Source organism: Poecilia mexicana, unplaced genomic scaffold, assembly GCF_051168715.1.
Source record: "Poecilia mexicana isolate PSO_F unplaced genomic scaffold, ASM5116871v1 scaffold_9, whole genome shotgun sequence".
Taxonomy (NCBI): domain Eukaryota; kingdom Metazoa; phylum Chordata; class Actinopteri; order Cyprinodontiformes; family Poeciliidae; genus Poecilia; species Poecilia mexicana.
The window spans coordinates 12,855,518-12,876,775 of NW_028263378.1; the positions used below are offsets into that span (position 1 = coordinate 12,855,518).

The 21,258-nt window shown below is 37.7% G+C and overlaps 2 protein-coding genes across 2 annotated transcripts; both read left to right on the forward strand.

The window, feature by feature from the left end:
- Positions 1 to 19: 19 nt before the first annotated feature.
- ercc8 (excision repair cross-complementation group 8) lies at positions 20 to 14,041 on the forward strand. The gene is made up of 12 exons (XM_014985596.2): positions 20 to 395; positions 1,183 to 1,278; positions 1,610 to 1,711; positions 1,918 to 2,041; positions 3,828 to 3,909; positions 4,822 to 4,890; positions 6,308 to 6,374; positions 6,965 to 7,068; positions 7,432 to 7,556; positions 8,124 to 8,321; positions 12,555 to 12,650; positions 13,618 to 14,041. Exons 1-12 carry the CDS (start codon positions 319 to 321, stop codon positions 13,681 to 13,683), a joined length of 1,206 nt encoding a protein of 401 aa, XP_014841082.2. The 5' UTR covers positions 20 to 318; the 3' UTR covers positions 13,684 to 14,041.
- Positions 14,042 to 15,455: 1,414 nt separating this feature from the next.
- On the forward strand, positions 15,456 to 19,844 carry elovl7a (ELOVL fatty acid elongase 7a). Its single transcript, XM_014985595.2, has 8 exons — positions 15,456 to 15,609; positions 16,979 to 17,068; positions 17,165 to 17,355; positions 17,718 to 17,798; positions 17,932 to 17,988; positions 18,064 to 18,169; positions 18,251 to 18,387; positions 18,483 to 19,844. The coding sequence occupies exons 2-8, from the start codon at positions 17,005 to 17,007 to the stop codon at positions 18,729 to 18,731; spliced, it is 885 nt and encodes a 294-aa protein (XP_014841081.1). The 5' UTR covers positions 15,456 to 15,609; positions 16,979 to 17,004; the 3' UTR covers positions 18,732 to 19,844.
- Positions 19,845 to 21,258: the final 1,414 nt, after the last annotated feature.

Consider the following 21,258-nt stretch of genomic DNA (forward strand, 5'->3'; position numbering starts at 1 on the left):
GGGTCACTAGGCAATATGGCGGCTTATTGTTTGGAACCTATGTGAAGCTAGCTAGGTTTCGTTCAAAATAACCATCAAAAATGCAATAATAGCACCTTACAGTACTTAGACGTTTTTTTAAATGCGTAAAATGGTTTAACGCAAATCGTTTTGCTTTAAAATGCTTTATATAATTCGCATGTATTCCGCATGGATTACATGCGGAGTAAACTCACCTTAGCTTCGGTGACATGCTAACCTTTAAGCTGTTTTAGATACCACTGGTGGAAATAAATGTGAGTTTTTATTTCTACAACCAAATTTCCTCAAGTTGATGCAATGTTGGGATTCTTATCAGCAAGACAGGCCGGTGTGGATGACCCTTTGCGACTTAGACGTGCTGAGTCAACGAGAAGGTGAGGGAAACTGTACGATGAATATTAAATATGCTGATGTATTCTCTGGTAGATTTGAAGTGTTTGTAAATCGTTTATAGCTGGTTAAGTTAAATGGCTTGCGACACTGTTGTACGGGGAAGTTCTAATGACTCAAGATTAATATAAATTAGATTTTCTAATTCAAGTATCTGCGTGATATTTATTGGTTATTTAAACATCTTGTTAATCATCATGCTAAATAATTTTTTATATACTAACTGGAATATCTCAAAGGAAGCGTACCAAAGTGGTATATTTAAATTCTTCTTTGCTACTTTATTAAAATAATTTTTCTCTTTTACCCTCGAGGGTCATGACCCTGATACATTTTTCATTTTGTAGGTCAGAAACAGACAGGTGAGGGAACCCCTTGTCTAAAGAGTAAGGCTGTAATGATCGAAGTTGAATTCAGTTCAAAAATACTTTCTTCATCTTGAAGGAAAATTAAATAAGATCTTCAAAAAGTCGTTGTGGAAAGTGATGATATGAATCAAATATCTATTAGATGATTAGATTATAATCATCTTGCTTTACAACTATAATAATATAATGTGTACTATTAGTATATGAGTAAAGAATACGAAGAAGCAGGCATGGACTAAAATTGCACGTCTTGTGGCAAATATTTCTAGCTTTTATAAATCAGCCTTTAAGCTGATAGCTGTAACTTTTTTCTGTACCCCAATGTTTATTCAGCAGATTGTTTTCAAAATCTGTCGTCTTAATATCAGGTTTCACGCAATTTCTCTCTTTCTGTATCTGTCAGAGTCCTCAGTCTGAAGCTAAATCCTGACAGAGATGTGGACCGGATTCATGGAAATGGGATTAATACCATTGACATTGATGCAATTGAAGGCAGATAGTAAGTTCAGTCAGTTATCATTTCCCTACAGTTATATTGCACAAGATTAATGTTATTGCAGTTCAAGTTTTTGTTTCATCACTATGCTGTTACACCTGTGCATATTATTAAGACTCGGATTTGTAGTTAACCAGAGCTATCCACTAATCTAATAGAAAATATTCTTGGAAAAAGTGATAAGATCCCAATAGGGCAACATGTTTGCAGTATTCTATTTTTAAATGCCAATTTACAAGCAGCAAATTATGTTAAAGAATGGGAGTCATGTAAAATTCATACATATTTAGACAAAGTAATTTGTTTTGAGAATAAATATTTTCCCATTTGTTAGTATGTTGTCTGGAGGGGCAGATGGAGTTATTGTCATCTATGACCTGGAGAACCACAGTGGGAAACAACAGTACACCTGCCGACCTGTCCGGACTGTTGGAAGGTAAATGGCAACTTATTTTTGTCATCCGCTAGAGGGCAGCAATCTATTATTGTTCTGTTTTCAAGTTGCTCACAAGATTTTTTTGCAAGGATGTAACACAACACAGTAATTCATTTTTATGTCCTACCAATACTAAAACATGAACAGAAAACACTATTTAGTGTAGTTATGTCAGGAGGGTTTGACTATGATTTTTGTTTTCACAGGTCAAGTCGACATGTCCACAAATTCAGTGTGGAGACAGTTCAGTGGTATCCTTATGACACAGGAATGTTTGTCTCTAGTTCCTTTGACAAGACCATGAAAGTGTGGGACACAGAGACTTTAAAGGTAAGCCATGATCTCTACATAACTTATTTACTACAATACCTCTATGCCATAGCGTTTGATATGCATCCAATGCATCAAAGAGATCTCATTGTCTAAATGTATCAGTCCCCAGAAGAGTTAAAGCCAAAACTACAAAAAATATATATACATGTTGCATTTAAAATAGGAAAACCTTAAAAAAAACAGACCAGCCCTACACTGTATTGATGGTTAAGTCAAGCAAAAAAGGCTGAGCTTTTCACTTGTTGATGTTAATATTTTTTTTAGCTGTAGATGCATACTTAGCAACAAATAATCAAGTTTTCACTAAATGAATGCTGTTATTGCACCTTAGATGCAATAGCAGCAATGTTTTGCTTACTGAAAAAAAAAAACTGAATTATTTGCAATTTTTATGTATTTTCAAGTTGTGTGAATCTTACGTGATTACCGTAAATCTGCAGATGTGCCAGTGTTTACGTCTGATTAATTCTCAGAATAACTGATAGAATAATAGATTACTAAAATAATTGTTTTTCATTATACTTGATTTGGTGCCTCAGGGAAAGTGGAGGGATTTATGAATGTCGGGCCACATGATCAAAAAACCTCCAGGCCTCTTCAAGAAAACTAAAGTTTTATATCTGTGATAACAAGAATTATTCAGAGCATTGATCCAAGTCAATGAACAAATGGCACAGTAGATGCATGTAGATGCCTGCATAATCTAAATTATTGTCACCTTCCTAAAATAATAATAATAATAAGTCATGTTTTGCCAGACTTGATACTAGCAAAAAAAAATTCCCTTTTGACTTTGGCCATTATTTTAGAAGTTGACAAATTGGATCACTTTTCAAAGAAAATTGGCCAAATATCAACAACTATGCAACAACAACAGTACTATGCTTTTTTATTATTATTTTTCACCTTAAACATCTGTTTGATTTTTAACTTAGTTGTCCGTGTTATAGAGCACGTACATTTTCTGAATTGATTTCTTTTGCTATGCCACAAATTTTCTCCTTACAGGGTGTGTAAGCTTTTTATATTCACAGTCTACCTCTTACGTTAATAACTTCAGCATATTGATTCCCCCTGTTTGCACTTCCCTCCACCTCTCGATCTGTCTTTCTTCTTTTCTGCTTCATGCGTCCCTCCGTTCTACGTCCCATATGGCAGGCCCAGAGCTGTGCTAGAATTACGCTGGCACCACGGTTGCCTCTAAAGGTCGCAGAAGGGACAGAAAAGAACCCACTAACCTTTTAATTAGTTTACTCTATTTGTGTGTGAGCGCCACGCAAATGCACGCTCTCTCCTTTTTCCAAATGTGTTGTGTGTTTTGCATTGTTGTTCTCTTTGTCTCTCTTTTTTTTTTTTTTTTCCATTTTTGTGTGTGACATTTGTATGCAAACAGATCCTCCTCTGTATGTGTGTGACTGAGTGTTTGTGCAACGCCCCCCCACCACCCCCCCGCCAACCCCCTTGTCCTCCTCCCCCCACTGGCACAGTCCATGCTCGTGCTGGCACTCACTGACAGATGGAGCACACAGAAGCTTTTCATGTTTGCAGAAGAATTTGCATTGTAACCACCAGTGGCTGCCCGAGTGAGCGCTGAGCTGCTGTGCCTTCTCTCTTTTCCCTCTTATATTCATTTTTTTCAATGATCTTTGTTTTTTTTTCTTCTTCTTTTTCTGCTGACATTTATCCACACCAAACCATAAGGCTTCTGTTGTTCAATTAATCTGTTTAATTAATCATCCGATTTTAAATTGCTCCCTTTTTCTTTGTTGCTTTTTTGTTTTAGCCAGCTGAAGTTTTTGAGTTTGAGGGGAATGTCTACAGTCACCACCTGTCGCCCATTGCCAGGAAGCACAGTCTCATCGCAGGTGTGTTTTCTCTCACCGTGACTTGTTGCTCATCCTATTAACACGAAACATCCTCAGAATTTTCTTGCGCTTCCTGCGTTGTGTTCAAACACAAAACCAAGGGCAGAAATCCCTTGGTTTCGGTTTTTGTGCTACATGTTGCTCCACAAAACAACACAGACAGAACCCCTCGCAACGCACCTCAGGCTGTGAAATGACATCAACCCGGAGGGGACAGAATAGGATCAGAAACTGATTACATATGAGCTCACTTCAGCGGAGAAGCATTGTCGGAATCTCCTCGTTCCCGGATAACGAAGCAGGACCAGCAGGTTCGTCGGGCCTGCTGAGTGTGTGTCCTCTCACAAATACACCGATAAGTTCCTTGTCGCATACAGAAACCAGTACATTCAGCCTGCCTCCTGCTTCAAGACCAAAGGTGTTCCTTCTCAGACAGGCCTGTCAAACAGGTTACATGCATCCCCCACAGTGTGGTTTTGTTTCCATGGAAACAAAGGCTTTTAAAGGAAACTTCCTGAAAAGCAATTTGAACTCGCATATTTAATGTTTTGTATCAAGTCATACTTTAACCACCATCTAAAGCAATAGTTGGTTTTGTGAATGATGTATATCTGCGTTTCCCTTTTTCATGACTTCAAAAGGAAGAGGGTGTGTGAGTCTGTCGCTTATCACCAGTTGTTTTAACCAAATCTTATCTGTAAGATTCTAGAATTTTAATGTTGTGAAAAATATTCTGACAGAATTTACATGAGGGTAATTGCTGGATGCTAATAGGAAGAATTGTTATTTTGAAACCACGTAAATAAACTATGATTGGTATCATATACTTTGAGGGCTGTGCTTATCATCTGTTTCTCTTTTATCACTGTTGTAATTTAAGACAAACCTGTGTGTGTGTGTCTGTGCTTCCAGTTGGTACCAAAAACCCTAAAATTCAACTTTGTGACCTGAAGTCTGGTTCACGGATCCACGTTCTTCAGGGTTTGTGTTCTTTTGTACAATAACTTTTGACAATTTAAAAATGTTTAAAATAAGATCCATCTTTCTGTGCATAAAACATAGCTACAACATAGAATATAATTGTTTTGTTAAAACTGATGTAATCATCTGGACTTCCTTAAATAGATAACTTTTACCTCTTGGCATTAAATCATCAAATGAATTTGACTTCACTGTTATATTTGGGATCAAATGAGAGTAAATGTAATTGGACCTAAATCGACTAAATATTGGGAGTGATCGGAACTGAATGTGGACCGCACTGGACTGCAGACGTCTGATTATGGTTTTAATTTGTATGTTCTGTGAATAGCCTTGAGATTAGATGTGTGTGTGTGTGTGCGTGTGTGTGTGTGTGTGTATATATATATATATTTTTTTGTGACTTTGCTCTGTGTAAATAAATAGAGCTGTATTAAAATAGATTTAACAGTCAGAATTGGTCAAATGTTATATTTGGTGAAGTCTTGCAGTAGAAATTCAAGGAAGCACGCAAATAGTTGATAGTCCTGAATAATAAACATTCTTAAAGTTGCATGATGAGTATTTTTCTCAGAGTTGACATTCTTTTACATAGATTAGTGGCATAGACTAAATTCAGGATAATAAAGAAAGTGCTTTCATTTTTATTGGATCTTAAAGAAGTTGTATTAGACACAAATTTGCATTTGAGAAAGGCAGAATAACCAGTCTTGCGCAAACCCTAATGGGAGGAACCACAAGAGAAAAAGGCGTTCTAAGTTCATGACGATAAAACTGAGGCTGTCGTCAGTTTGTCAGCAGAGCTTTAACTAGGCACATGGCTAAAGGTTCATCTAAATGCATTCACAAAAAAGGGATGCATCAATTAGGGTTTAACTGATTAGTTCAAATTTCTCTCTTTTTTTTATTTTATTTTTTTTTTCCAGTTTTGACTAATTCCGATTCTTCTTTTCCAAAGACATGTTAACGTATAAAAGATAAAAAAATAAAAAAATAAATGCACTGCAAATTCTTTGATGCAGGCAGCGGTTTTGAAATAATAAAAAAAGTAGGAATTTTAAGATTATACCCAATAATGCACCAAAGGTTATTAAAAGATAAATTATCCTTTATCTGATTTACAGTGAAAACAGAAAACATTTATCAAAGCACAAGCTATTGGTTATTGACTTAGAAACTCAAAATGGTTGTAGTTTGTTTTGGTGTATTTGATGAATAAAGTTTAAAATCAGTATGGAGCTTGGCAATCACAGCTCAGTCAACCTAGAAGAAATTCGCCATCATTTCAAATCCCTGAAGAAATGATCGATGCATCTCTAATGGAAATTTTCTAAACCTTTGTAAGCTGTCGATTTGCACAGTATGTGTGGTTGCGTCCATATTTATGTGTTAACCAGTATAATATTTGCATATCCAGGTCACAGAGCAGAAGTGCTGGCTGTGCGGTGGTCGCCAAGATACGAGAACATCTTAGCAACTGCCAGGTAAGCTCTGCTTTGCAGCAGTATGTATATTTTTTCTTAACTGAACCTAGTTTGCAGTTTGAGCATCGTACACAGACGATGCTAATTTAAATTGTCGCGATCTCCACTATGGTGTGGCCCAGCTGATTGTGGCATATGACATCCCAGCCATCTGGCCACATTTAGAGTCAAGGATAATGGTAACACGTCCCTACCAGACAGGCAATGTGGTGGTTTAGTGGCGCTGTCAGTTTAGCATATGGTGGATACAGTCCCCACCTATTTTCATGCCACATTAGACCTGCTAATTAACCCACTGGGATCGGTGCACCACTCTGCCTTTGGATTGTAAGTGATTTTGAAAACTACTGGCACAGCGAGGAGCCTAGAGTAATGTACGGATGTTATAATGAGCCAAGCATGGTAATTCCCAACAGAAAATTGACCTTTAAAAACAAGAATTAGGGTACAAACACTGTTGTAAATAAACAATATTGAGCTTCTTCTCTTTATTGCAGATGCCAGTCGAAATTAAAACACACTGGCTTCTGTCATGTACGGACAAGGAGAAAGTGAGTGCGCAAATAATGTCTTTTATTCCTTCCTCTAAGTGCAGACAGCAAGGTGAACATTTGGGATGTGCGGCGAGCTTCAGGTAGTCTTTTCACTTTGGATCAGCACAACGGAGAGAAGTCGAAAGCCTCGTCACAGGCAGGTTCGTTTCCCAATTATTCAGGCCGTTATAGTAAATTATCATGGGCTTAGACACCTTCAAGAATTATCATACCTATTTTCACTGCCCTGTGATTTTTTTTAACCATCAGTCGTACTATGTTGTACATAAATGTTACAAAAATATATCATAAATCAATGTAAATGATAGGAAAATGACTGGATTGTTGTAATTTTGAAAGGTCTGTGGATGCACACACATTACTGAACCCATAAAAATAGTTCTCTATTGAAACATGTTTATGTACGCCAATACCTTTTGAAATAAAAAATAACTTTGTCGTAAATGTCCAGCAGAAGTGGAGGAAAACATTCAAATCTAAATGTTTTACATGTTTCTGGTTAGAAAACACAGCCCATAACGGCAGAGTGAATGGTCTGCGTTTTACTTCTGATGGCCTCTACCTCCTAACCACCGGCACAGATGACCGCATGAGGCTATGGAATAGCACCACAGGAAAAAACACACTGGTAAGGTTCACGCAATCTGATTTTGTCCTCATAGCCATCCTTGATTTACATTTCAAAAGACACAGCTACAGAAGAAAAAAACCAGTTTCACTGGCTGAGCATCTTCTCAAAACATGTACAAATGGCAAGTAAAAATATATAAAACTTACTGCATTCCTTTTTTTGTTTTCTGAGAACCTGGCTACTAAATGTTAAAATGTAAAATAAAAGTATGTGATAAATAGACACCACATTTAATAAGCTTATGAAACTGAGGCACAGTCTTTACTTAAAGGCCAAAAAAACATCTCTTTGGGTCAAATGTCAAACTTCAGTAATGATTATGTAATAGGACACCTTGAACCACCTTAGCCAGATGTCTAAGGAGTGAATCAGAGCTACAGTAAGTAAGAATTTGACCCAAGGAGAAAAGGTGATGATGTAATATGCCCATTTGTATATATTCTTCTAGTTTATGTGCAGTGACATTTTTAACCTTTTAGCAATGAGAATTATTTAGTTTCACAGTCGTGAAACTAAATAATTCAACCATCCCACACATCCAGTTTCTTTTCCTGTTTCTCTCAGGTGAATTATGGGAAGGTCTGCAATGAGAGCCGTAAACGGCTGCAGTTCTCCGTGTCTCACGGCTGCAGCCCAGAGTTTGTGTTTGTGCCGTGCGGCAGCTCGGTGGCGGTGTACGCTCTGCACACAGGAGAACTGATCACTATGCTGCGGGGTCACTACAACAACGTGGACTGCTGCGAGTTTCACCCAGACTACCAGGTGAGACTCTCCAAAGTACCAGGCTACACGTGGCCCCGTATCAGCACGACTCATTAGTTCCGGATCGGTCCGACGTTTCTCTCCTGTGTGCTTGGAAAGTCCATGTCAGGTTGTCTGTCTTCTTAGTTCATAAACCCATCACCTCAGCTCTCAATGTGACAGCCACTCCCTTTGACAGATAAGATTCCCGTGTCAACATTTGCATCCATAAATTTAAATGCAGGCGTTCCTGTGGAGCTGAAGAAGCAGTTACTCCCATGCTGCTTGTCGTTTGTTCCCGTTTGTTCACAATTCCCACAGTTTGTTCATAATTACCTCAGTTAGACCATTTCTACACACATTAAACTTAATGTGTGTAGAAATGTAAAATGAAGTTTAATGCTTCATTTTTAATAAGTCAGGACAGTGAGGACTGTTTTATTTTAGTCTGTAACGTCACTACTAAGATCCGCAACTGACATCTGCTTGAACTGGCTGACAGTTCAGGACTGAACAGCAGAATGAAATTATTCTCAGCTTTCAGCTTAGCTGCGGAACACCAAATGAAATTGAAACAAAAAGTTCAGTTTCACATCTGTCCACTTGAAAATGATTCTTTTTTTTTTTTTTTTTAACTGGAACTTGATACAGAAAATACTTGTTTGTGATGGATGCATTGTTCTATATGAGGGGCCGTTTAGGACAAAATTTACGTTTTGTCTCTCACACACTACCAAAAACTCTCGCACACTCAAAAAAATTACGTTTTGTCTCTCACACACTACCAAAAACTCTCGCATAGTCCAAAAAAATAGCCTCGCACACTCAAAAAAATTACGTTTTGTCTCTCACACACTACCAAAAACTCTCGCATACTCCAAAAAAGTAGCCACGCACACTCAAAAAAATTACGTTTCGTCTCTCACACACTACCAAAAACTCTCCCATACTCCAAAAAAGTAGCCACGCACACTCAAAAAAATTACGTTTCGTCTCTCACACACTACCAAAAACTCTCGCACACTCCAAAAAAATAGCCACGCACACACAAACGTTAACTTTCTCGCTCACATACACCACTACCAGCTCGCTCACATACACTACCAGCTCGCGCACATACACACAAACGTTAACTTTCTCGCTCACATACACCACTACCAGCTCGCTCACATACACTACCAGCTCGCGCACATACACACAAACGTTAACTTTCTCGCTCACATACACTACTAACAGCTCGCACATTCACAAACGTTCACTGTCTCGCACACATACACTGCTACCAGCTCGCACATTCACAAACGTTAACTTTCTCGCACACATACACTACTAACAGCTCGCACACACACACAGACGTTTATCTCTCACATACACAAGACTAAAGTTGAACACACACACACAGTACTAAGACTCGTTTTTTGAATGTGAGAGTTGTCACGGAAGAGGCGGGGCATAATTTTTGGATCAAACTGCGCATGCGTAGATCCTAAACTATAATTTTCCATTTTTGACTCACTGTATGTTGTATTACTTAGTATATTTGTGCTTTTAAATATATATAAATATATTGAAACTATCTTTCAATAGCTACCTTATATTAAACTATGTTAAGGACAAATGTCAAACATAGTGCAAATATTTTGAAAACAAAGTAAAAGATCTTGCAGGTATATTAATCTCCTTCCTCCTTCATCAGAAATGAAAACTTATAAATGCACACTATGTGTTGGGAACCTGTGTTTGTTGACTGACTTTTATTTGTCAGGCTTACGAGACAAAAGCTGAAAAAAGATCGATTTTCTTCGCTTTCAAAATAACACAAAACAGCGAAAAAAGACCTCCACACCAGACCTCGTTTATTTATGTATGTATTTTTATTTTGATAGCTGCCGATTAAACTGAAAGTTACACATTGATATGATCATATGAGTAGTTTTTACCGAGAAATCGATCAGAAGCGCCGTGAAAATGGTCAGATTCACCGGATCCACGTCTCTGGCTGCAATGCGCGCTCCCGTCACAGGGAACATATTTTCACGGGGGAACAGAATTTCTCTCAAGACCTCTTAATAATTCCTGTAATGCTGGCACCCAGTGGACAGATTGTACTACAGCAATTTTGCTATTTTTAATCAATCAATCAAATTCATTTATTTCTATAGCACATTTAATCTACAAGAAAATTAAACGTTCTATATATATTTAAAATATATATAGCACAAATTTACTAAGTAATAGAACATACAGTGAGTCAACAATCGAAACTTAAGGTTTAGGATCTACGCATGCGCAGTTTGATCCAAAAATTATGCCCCGCCTCTTCCGTGACAACTCTCACACATTCAAAAAAAGTCTCGCTCTCACACATTCAAAAAGAGTTTCGCTCTCACACATTCAAAAAAAGTCTCGCTCTCACACATTCAAAAAACGAGTCTTAGTACTGTGTGTTCAACTTTAGTCTTGTGTATGTGAGAGATAAACGTCTGTGTGTGTGTGTGTGTGTGTGCGAGCTGGTAGCAGTGTATGTGAGCGAGACAGTTAACGTTTGTGAATGTGCGAGCTGTTAGTGTATGTGTGCGAGACAGTTAACGTTTGTGAATGTGCGAGCTGGTAGCAGTGTATGTGTGCGAGAAAGTTAACGTTTGTGAATGTGCGAGCTGTTAGTAGTGCGAGACAGTTAACGTTTGTGTGTGTGTGACATTTTAGTATTTTTTTAGTGTGCGTGGCTATTTTTTTGGAGTGTGCGAGAGTTTCTGGTAGCGTGTGAGAGACAAAACGTAATTTTTGGAGTGTGCGAGAGTTTCTGGTAGTGTGTGAGAGACAAAACGTAATTTTTTTGAGTATGCGAGGCAACTTTTTTGGAGTGTGCGAGAGTTTCTGGTAGCGTGTGAGAGACAAAACGTAATTTTTGGAGTGTGCGAGAGTTTCTGGTAGTGTGTGAGAGACAAAACGTAATTTTTTTGAGTATGCGAGGCTACTTTTTTGGAGTGTGCGAGAGTTTCTGGTAGTGTGTGAGAGACAAAACGTAATTTTTGGAGTGTGCGAGAGTTTCTGGTAGTGTGTGAGAGACGAAACGTAATTTTTGGAGTGTGCGAGAGTTTCTGGTAGTGTGTGAGAGACGAAACGTAATTTTTTTGAGTATGCGAGGCAACTTTTTGGAGTATGCGAGACTTTTTGGTAGTGTGTGAGAGACAAAACGTAATTTTTTTGAGTATGCGAGGCAACTTTTTTGGAGTATGCGAGACTTTTTGGTAGTGTGTGAGAGACAAAACGTAAATTTTGTCCTAAACGGCCCCTCATAGTTCTAGGCTGTTGTGGTTCAAAATAAATGTTAATGTGTTTTCACAAACTTTACTTTTTGTCAAATAGCCCCAAAGTTGTTTACTTTATGTTTCCCTTCCTCACTTTGTCACTTCCTTTTGACATTTCTTTATGTCTTTTTTTATTTTTCTTTCTTCTTCTTTCTTTTATTTCCATCTGTTTTTTTGTGCTCCACACAAAAAAAACAGACAAAAAACCCACAAGTATTTTAATTGTATAAATATTTCCCCTAAATTCTTTGTAAAATTTTGTATGTATATTTTAAAAATTTGCACAAAAAAAAAAGATAAGACAACTCCGGAGCTGTTAAATATTCTCATGAATGCTGTGTGTAATAGTCATATATTTTATGGTACAAATTTCTAAAACTGCATGGCAAGTTGGTAAACATCAACAGTTTTCTGCTGACTTTTATGTATATTAAATGTCAATAAAGTTTTGTTTTGGAGATTCAGATGAATCATGTAGGCTTGTTGCCATGTTGAACTTTTAAACAAATGGAAATATATTACTGACAAATTATCAAAAGAGCAATTAGATCAGCTTAGATTAGTTGTCTTTAAGGAGGGGCGCAGAGTGTCATTCGACCTCTGTCAGCCTTATTTGGTAGCATCAGCATCCGGTGACACACACATTTTCGACGTGTGACGAATAATAAGAATGTTGCTTAGCAGCTCATCACCTCATAGTTCCAGGAAAGGACATTTAGTCCTGAAAGCATACTTTTTCTTTTATTCCTGTTCGATTACATTGAACTCAATCATTCCCAAAGCTAACTCAATGTCTCTGAGGAGACAACTTGCTTGAGTGGCTGTTTCTAGGTCCTTTAATTACTGTACACTTGGCCCCAATAACTGAATTTAAGGCTGGCGCCATTGGGAAATTGTTGTGGGGACTTTAAGGTGACACGTAGAGATGCTTGTTTGTGTGCAGGAGCTGTACAGCGGAGGTAAAGACGGTAACCTGCTGTCGTGGGTACCTGTCGTCCGCACCGCAGACGTGGAAGAAGAGCCCAATGGTGAAAATAAGGTACAGGCCGTTAAAAATTGAAAGTATCAACAGAAGAACGAATTCTGAAAATTAAAGAAACGTCTAAGATAGAGCTGACTTTAATTAATGACTGCTTTTGTTTTCACTAGAGATTTGAGCTCAATGGAAAATCTCCACCCTTTTAAAGGATAGGCTGTAGGTCTGGTTTCAAAGCTCAGACGAGAATACTCAAACAGGTTTTTCCTTCTTTTGAGTGCTCTCCCTCTTCATATTTGTCTTTACACAGGTCTTTCCAAATCAGCTTCCAGTGTGCGTGATTAAAAAGCAAGCCCCTAAAACATTTCACGTGTATTTAGTACACAACGTGCCTGAATCAGTTTGTGTGACTTACTTTGATTGATGCTATACAGTTTTTGTATCCCATAAAAACAAAATCCATCTGCGTTTGTTTGCCATTTATTCAGTGCCTAAACAGTAACTACATTTCAACTCTAAACATCAACAGTATCAACACTGCCTTTGCAGTCATGGTTTGCCAATATTTTAATAAAAAAAAAAAAAAAAAAAGTTTATCTAAAGTAAAGCCTATAATAATCTCAGTGCTTTGGATTTACAGGTTTCCTAATTTATCTTTTAAATGGCATTTCAAGTTTGATATTGCAAAGATTTTTATTACATCCATTATTTTCATATAAATTTTTTTTAACCATTATTGTGTGAAGAGTGGTGATAAAGGCAGAAAATAGAGCCGCCTCCTAATGAAGTTCAGAAACGTGCTGGAGTGGTTTTGTTCTAGTGAAACCACAAATGTCATCCTGGGAATTTAAATTATGCCAAGTCAGCATTATCTGGAACACGGCGACACTTGTTAGTTGTAATATATCACAAATATCTGCCGCGTTAATGTTGTAAGTTACATGTATGGTTTATTTTTGTGAAGGCTCTACTCAGAGAAATGCGTCGTCTTCGCATGTGAAGCTGATGTAGATATTTTAATTCTTCGCAGGTTGCTGTCGGCCTTTCTGCTGTGAACTCTGCCTTTCAAGACAACTGGAGCAGCGATGAAGATTAATAAGAAGGATCGGAATGTGCGGACAGCCGAGGCACGCCAAATAAACTAATTAAAAGCTAGTGTAAGGAATTCTCTTTTTGAGTTTATGTAAATTGCTGCTGTCAAACATCTGACAGCAGAGACGACAGCCTTCAAAACTTATAGAAATATGTAAATATGTGTTTGTTGTTTTGCATAGAACTATAATCAATGTTATGTTTAGAAACATTTGATACTAAATTATACATTTTCCGTTGCTGTGCTATTTTGAAGTGACACCAAAGGGACCTTTTACAAGTAGAGCTCATTTTGTAGCCCCATATTTTTTAACTTTTTTTTTTTTTTTTTTACATCAATAAAATGTTATTTTCAAAAGTAATTTGATTTCGTTTTCGGTGCTGCATCTGTTTGTATTTTGAAAACCAGTGGTGCTTTGTAACAGCATTCAAAACCATTGAACTTTTTTTTTTTCCATTTTATCATGTTAAAACCACCAACCTCAATGTGTTTTATGATCATTTTTGGTGATACACCACATTCTACTGCTCTCAGAGCTGCTGGTATATTTTTGAGATTATGTTTCTACTGCTTTTGGACAACTACAGACTTACTTTTTTCTTTTTGTCACTTCAGTGCAGTCAGATTGGATATTTAACATCCTGTTAACGTAAATGTTCAAGTCTTGGCACAAACTGTCTATTTTACTTTGACCTGGTTATTCTAACATGAAAATAATTTGATATTAACAATTCCATTAAGTTTGCATGATCATGCTGCAAAGGGAAGCTCCAGCCATCTTCCTGTGACCTTTAACATGCTTCTATGTCTTATCTGAAGAAAAGCAACCCAACAGCATGATGCTGCCATGTTTCACCACGGTGTGTTCAGAAAGATGTTCAGTGGTACATATTTCACATATAGAGTTTTGCGTATAGAGAAGAAAGTTTAAATTTAGTATCAATTCACCAGGACTTTATTTATTTTTTACATATTTGGAATATCTCCTACATGGCTTGGGACAAACTGCAAACAAGACTTCTTTCGACAATGGCTAGCTACTCTTGCCATTTTTATTAAAACCAGTGCAATTTTGGCAGCAGACACAGAAACATCCACTTATTTATTTTATCAGTAAATGTTGAAAGCCACGTATCACTTGCCTTCCTCTTCACAATTATACTCTATTTTGTGTTGGTCTCTCACATATGCCCTCATGTGATGATGTCACACCCGAGGGCAAAATAGGGTGATCAATGCTCTAGACGTCTTTTCAGATAATGACTTTTTTGCAGGTGATTTTTGAAAAGACTTACCATTCATTAAAAGCACAGATTCTCCCTTTGTCCTTCTAGGGGAAATTTACATCTGTTTATAAGATCCTTTTGTTAGCCCCTCTAGAAGGAGCAAGGAAGGACACTGAAACCTCTCATTTGAGAAACATGCCTTTCAGTATTACATTTTGTCTTAAGTGACCTTGTAAATATCTAACCCAAACTGCTGATAGGAAATTTGCTCTGATCAGATATTGAGATTTTTTAGCGTATCTTCTTCAGCCTCATCTTGTCATCTTGCTGTGACAAAAGTAAGGTAGTGGAAAATACCCGCATTAAGTCCTATATCTCTCTCTCTCTCTCTCTTTCCTTTTCTCGTGTTTTCTCAAGCCAAAATTTACGTGTTTTGAAGATGTATTGTTCTTTCACTAAATCGTACATACTTTTCTATGAGGCATCGCTCAACAATGACCAACTTCGTTGAAACCCTGTCGGACTACAAATTGACCAATCAACGAAATTAAGGGGCGTTGCTTAACAGGTAGGCCCGCCCCTTTCCGCCGGATCAAAAGGACCGTGCAGCCAGACTGACCCAGAGGGGAAGCACATTTGCCAAGAGGTAACAGGTGGAAAGATAACTCGACGGGATTCAGCGTTGGTTCAACAGAAGCGACAGGTGTGTACTTTTTAAAAAAAACTTTTTCAAGTCATGAAAATTAAAAAGTGTGTATAAAAAGTAAGTTTTGTATTGACACCATACTGTTGTTTAATGGATGTGAATAGTTGCTCTGTTCGGTAGCTACAGTGTTTGAGGAGTGCCGTAGAAACGTGAGGAGCTACGAGTGAATTCATTGCTTGGATGCTTGACACGTATGCTTATCATATGTCTTGCTAAAGCAGACCCAAATTGTGGCATTGGACACCGTTTGACTAAGTTTTGCAGACTTTCTGCATTAAATTGAAATGTTTTCTTTTTCTGGTGAACTTTGTACACATATTAATTATTAGGCGCGCCATGGCAGCAGGAGCATTTTTGCATCATCATCATCATCCATGAAAAGAAAAGGAGGAGAGAAACGTGAATTGGCGTGTCACGACATGTCACTGGGTTGTTAAGGATGAGACTCAGACAGGCTTTTTTTTTTTTTTTTTGCAATCAAGGAGGCACACCTTGAGAAACCTGTCCAGAAGGGTGTTGCATGGGATGTTTGCTTTTTCAGTTATTTACAGTTTCCCCAACCGCTGACAAACACACACACACACTTCATTAGACTAGAGTAAATAAGTTGCTATGGAGTTTCTTTTAACCCCCTGCTGTGGCACTAATCTGTCTTGGCACAAGTTAAGTGTTGGCACAATTTCTATAAGTTATTACTGGAATAATGTATAAACCTGTCAGGATAAACTTGAAGAATGAGTGTTTGCCTCACTGACCCTGCTCTTTATGCCGGGCTGCTGACACTCATGAAAACAATTTTTCTTACTGTGACTGTCATAATTGATAAAATTGTTGTAATTATGGATATAAAAGTACACACAAACTAGTGGACATTTTCTTAAGGATATGATTCACTTGACTTTTAATGAATTACTAAAAGTACATTTTGTCTGTAAATGAATTGTTTCCTGTTGGAAAAGGACACCCCCTTCCTACACATTAATTGCTTGTATTTTTCCATTCCTTTATGTGTGACTAATGGGGTACTAAACAGAATTCAGGTCTTACCAGATTCCTAAAATGCTTCCTGAAACGGCTTGGTTTCATTAAGTGAAAGAAAACGGTCAGTTTTCAGTATATATCTGACTTCTTATAGACTTCACTGTTCAACACAGCTTTGCATTTCTGTCAGTGTAGCCGTCTTCCTCACTTGCAGAGATGTCTAATGCTGTGAAATGCAAATGCTTTTTTTTTTTTTTTTTTTTTTTTTTTTTTTTTCTAGGTGGAAGAAAAATATCACCAACATATGCTGTACCCTTTCTCTAAATGTCAGTGAACTTGAGGGAAACTAACTGACACTGTAACCTTTTGCCTGTCCTCCCCTTAGGCTGAACTGCTGGGATCTTGCCTGAAATGGAGTTTTTTAATCTTCAGACCTCTGTTGCACGCATTTATGATGAGTTCATCCAAAACGCAGGTGAGTCTTGCTGATAAATGTTCCCATTTCTCCATAATATAATATTCAGTCTGTCCATTCTGTGTAAACCTTGCTCACTTCTCGATCCTGTTGCAGATTCACGGACAGAACAATGGCTGCTCATGTCGTCTCCTCTTCCCCAAACCATCATCATCGCAGCTTACATCTACTTCGTCACGTCACTGGGCCCTCGACTGATGGAGAACCGGAAAGGCTTTGACCTGAAAGGAGTCCTTATAGTCTACAACTTCAGTGTGGTGGCTTTGTCACTCTACATGTGCTATGAGGTGTGTTTGGGCTTCTGTTTCTCTTCACGTGGCGTGACCCTGGAACTTGACTGCTAGTAAATTGCTCTTGAATCTTAGATGTCATGTCAGAGTTTGTAGTACTGGTCTGAAAGATGAGTAAACGTGAGCATTTCCTCATCTCGGATTTCGGAGTCATGGTTACACTGTTGGAGAGTTGGTTTTAACTGTTAGCTAGATAAGCTAGTGCTTTCGTCTTTCTTGAAAATGCTGCTCTGCAACTTGTCAATATTTTTCTTTGATTCTTTTTTTTTTCTCCTTGTTTTTCAATGAACTTGTTTTTTTTTTTATACAAAATGAATTGAACATATTTCTTAGCTCATGTTTTGCTGTTTTTCCTTCAGTTTGTGATGTCAGGGTGGGGAACTGGATATTCATTTCACTGCGACCTTGTTGACTACTCTGACTCGCCGCAGGCTATGAGGGTAAGCTCACTTTTATTTTATTTTTTTTTTACACTGACTAGTTTAACACCCTTTTTTAATTATTCTAAGCTCCTCATCTATTGTAAATCTGTATTCATGTAATAATTGTTTAACTCTGAACTTTCTCCTCTAGATGGCAGCAACGTGCTGGCTTTACTACTTCTCAAAGTTCATAGAGATGCTTGACACGGTAAATGAGACGAGTGTTCATTGCACAGCAAGATTGTTTCTTTACTCTGTTATTAAACTGAATCCCGTTCTGCAGATCTTCTTTGTGCTGAGGAAAAAGAACAGCCAGGTGACATTTCTTCACGTCTATCATCACTCCATCATGCCCTTCACCTGGTGGTTTGGTGTACGTTTTGCTCCAGGTAGAACTCGTTTCCCTGTGATGTTACAGTAAGAGTATTTGTGATATTGTGATGTTAATCCAGGCACACTCCTTGTTTCAGGTGGATTGGGAACTTTCCACGCCCTTCTGAACTGTGTCGTCCATGTTATCATGTATACATACTACGGGCTGACTGCCATGGGCCCCAACTACCAGAAGTACCTCTGGTGGAAGAAGTACCTCACTACCATTCAGCTGGTGTGTACTCTGAACTTTTGCTAAAAATATTCCGTTTTCACATTCTCTTTAACCAGTGTCCTGACGCCAACTTTATTTTCTTTGCTTTTCCTCAGATCCAGTTTGTCATGGTTACCACCCACATCTCCCAGTACTTCTTCATGAAAGACTGCCCATACCAGTTCCCCATCTTCATCTACATCATCGGCCTGTACGGCTTGATTTTCCTGTTCCTTTTCCTCAACTTCTGGTACCACGCCTACACCAAGGGCAAGAGGCTGCCTAAAGTGCTGCAGGCTCAGACATGGGCGCACCACACCAACGGAGTCATGAATGGAAACGTAGACCATGACAAATACCAGTGACGCATTCTTCTGCTGATTTTTGGGGTTGACCTCCTTCACACAAGCGAACCACTGTGGTGAAGCGGGATGCCACCCAATTTTTTTTTTCTTTTTTTTGTTGTTGTTGTTGTTGTTGTTGTTTTTGGACTATTTATGTTGGCTGTTTTCTATATCTGTTAAAGACAATCTTTAAATTATAGCCAAACCTGACCTTTACCTACAATATTGAAAGGCTAAAAGCTTTTACTTGACCTCTGTTTATGCTGAAGGTGATGTTTTGCTACAGAGACTTTAAATACATGTTTTGTTTGTTTTTTTTTTTTTCTTTTTCTGTAAGTCTCAAACTGACCATAGAGCTGCTGAAGGTGAAACTGGATGACCCTCAGCTGTGCAGATCACCTGGAGTTTAAAACTTTACTCCCATCATTTTTTTTAAATCTCCATTTCTTCTCAGACTTCAATTATGTATTTTTTTTTTTTCTTAAGTAGTGCACTGAAATGTTAAAGTTTGTCTAGTTCACTTGTTCTGCCGACGATGTCGGCGTGCTACGCACCGATTACTTTTGTTAATGAACGTATGGTCACTTCTCCACAGCAGGTGCCGATGGTACAGACATGCAGTGAAAAGTCAAGTCTGATTGCAGTGGCATCAGTTTTCATTCCTGTCTCCGTTCTCCTATGAAGCAACGTTGTGACTGCCCAGTATAAACCTAATGGACTGCCGTGGTTCTTGTAGGATCCAGAACAGACCTTTAAAACCACAGCTGCAGTCTTCACCGATTCATACTGCACAATAACGGTTCATTTTTAGGCCGAGCATTCTTACTTTTGAGTGGTGTGCTAATGAGGTTTTCCATAGTTGGTGCCTTTGACTGTCAGTTTTATATCTACTGATCTCAACTGTGACCATGAATGTAACACTATGGCGACTGAGGACACAGGATTGAGCTTTGTGTGGAAGAGGTTCCATCTTTTAATGAAGCACAAATCATCCCAAAAGGTTTACAGACGAGTAATTTTTAAAAACAAAATTTTTCAGAACCGTTTATACCAATGAACAATACTGTAAAGAAACTTGTTTATATTGTATTTTATATGTATTAATGTAAAAATAAACAATGATTGTACTTTGAAGCTGCTTCTGAATTCATGTACTGATATTCAAATTATACATTACCTGAAGTCCTGCCATCTGTTAAATTTTGCCACAGTTTAGGTTGCAGTGTTTAACAACTTTCAAATTTAAATTTGACTTTCTACCTGGTGTAGAACAGTGAAGTGAACATATCTGTTTTATCAATCTGTCCAAATAATCTTTTCCAAAGCGCCTTAACTTCATGAGGAAAAATAATTCATGACCATTTCAGTTTTGAACTAATCAGACACTAAAAGAACCATGTTTAGCCATAAACTAAAGGAGTTCTGAAAGGCTTAGTGAAGATCCAATGATTTTTTTTTTTCTTGACTAATAACCGATCTAACCTATGTCCTGAAAAGGTAAATGTATGGTTTCTATTGCAGAAATACCTTGCAGAAGGTATTTCCTGCAATACCTTCTGCTGTCTGAGCGAGGCAAAGGCCAGGAGGTTGGGTGCACAGATCCACAGCTTTGGTGTGAAAAATTGACCTGTATGGAAGAGTGGCAAAATCAAAGTAATTGTTGAGAGAAAATTTAAAAGTTCTTTAGGGGACAAAATGAATGGAAGGTGCTCTCATCAGATTAGTCCAAAGCTGTGCACTAAACATGTTACAAAACTAATACAGTGCATTACTGTCAAAACAAAATTGCCTAATTACCAAAACTGCCACCATCACCAGCATGATGGTGGCAGCATCATGCTGCAGAGATGGAGTTCCCTCTGCTGCAGAGAAGTTGAACGGAGATGGGTTTAGTTATATTCTTCCAATTATAGAGAAATAAAGGGTCTGAATACATTTGTGTGCCACATTTCTGAAAACTTGTATTTCTAAAACATTTTGTAAACCGTTTATTTTTCTTCTGCTGTGGAAGTAAACGGTTTCTTTGTGTTAAATCTCTATGACATCTATTGCAGTTTGTGACAATATCCTGGCAAAACTTGTAAAAGTCAAGAGATAAAAACAGTTTAAAGTTAAAACTGACTTGGTAGAATCTAAAATATTTGCTTTCCACAAATGCAGCTTAGTTGTCACTGTAATAAACTCTTGTCACCAGTAGAGGGTGTTGAAAGACTAAACTTGATTTGATTCAATACCCTTTGCAACCGTAATGAACAAAAGCTTAAATGTATTATCTAGGATAAAATTTGCTGCGATGCCATGTATTTTGCTATACCTACAATTTCAAATGCATTTTAAAGTTTGAATTATTATCAATAACTGTAATACATGTTAAGATTGTCCATATGTCTGCAATTTTTTTTTTTACAGTCCAAACATATTTGTATCCATGGAGCCTTATGAGTAGCAGAAAGACCACCAGTGCAGAAAGTGGTTTGAGAGATTTTAATGACATTTATCGAGTACATTTAAATATATCTCATTAAGTAGTGTTCTAAGTCAAAAATTT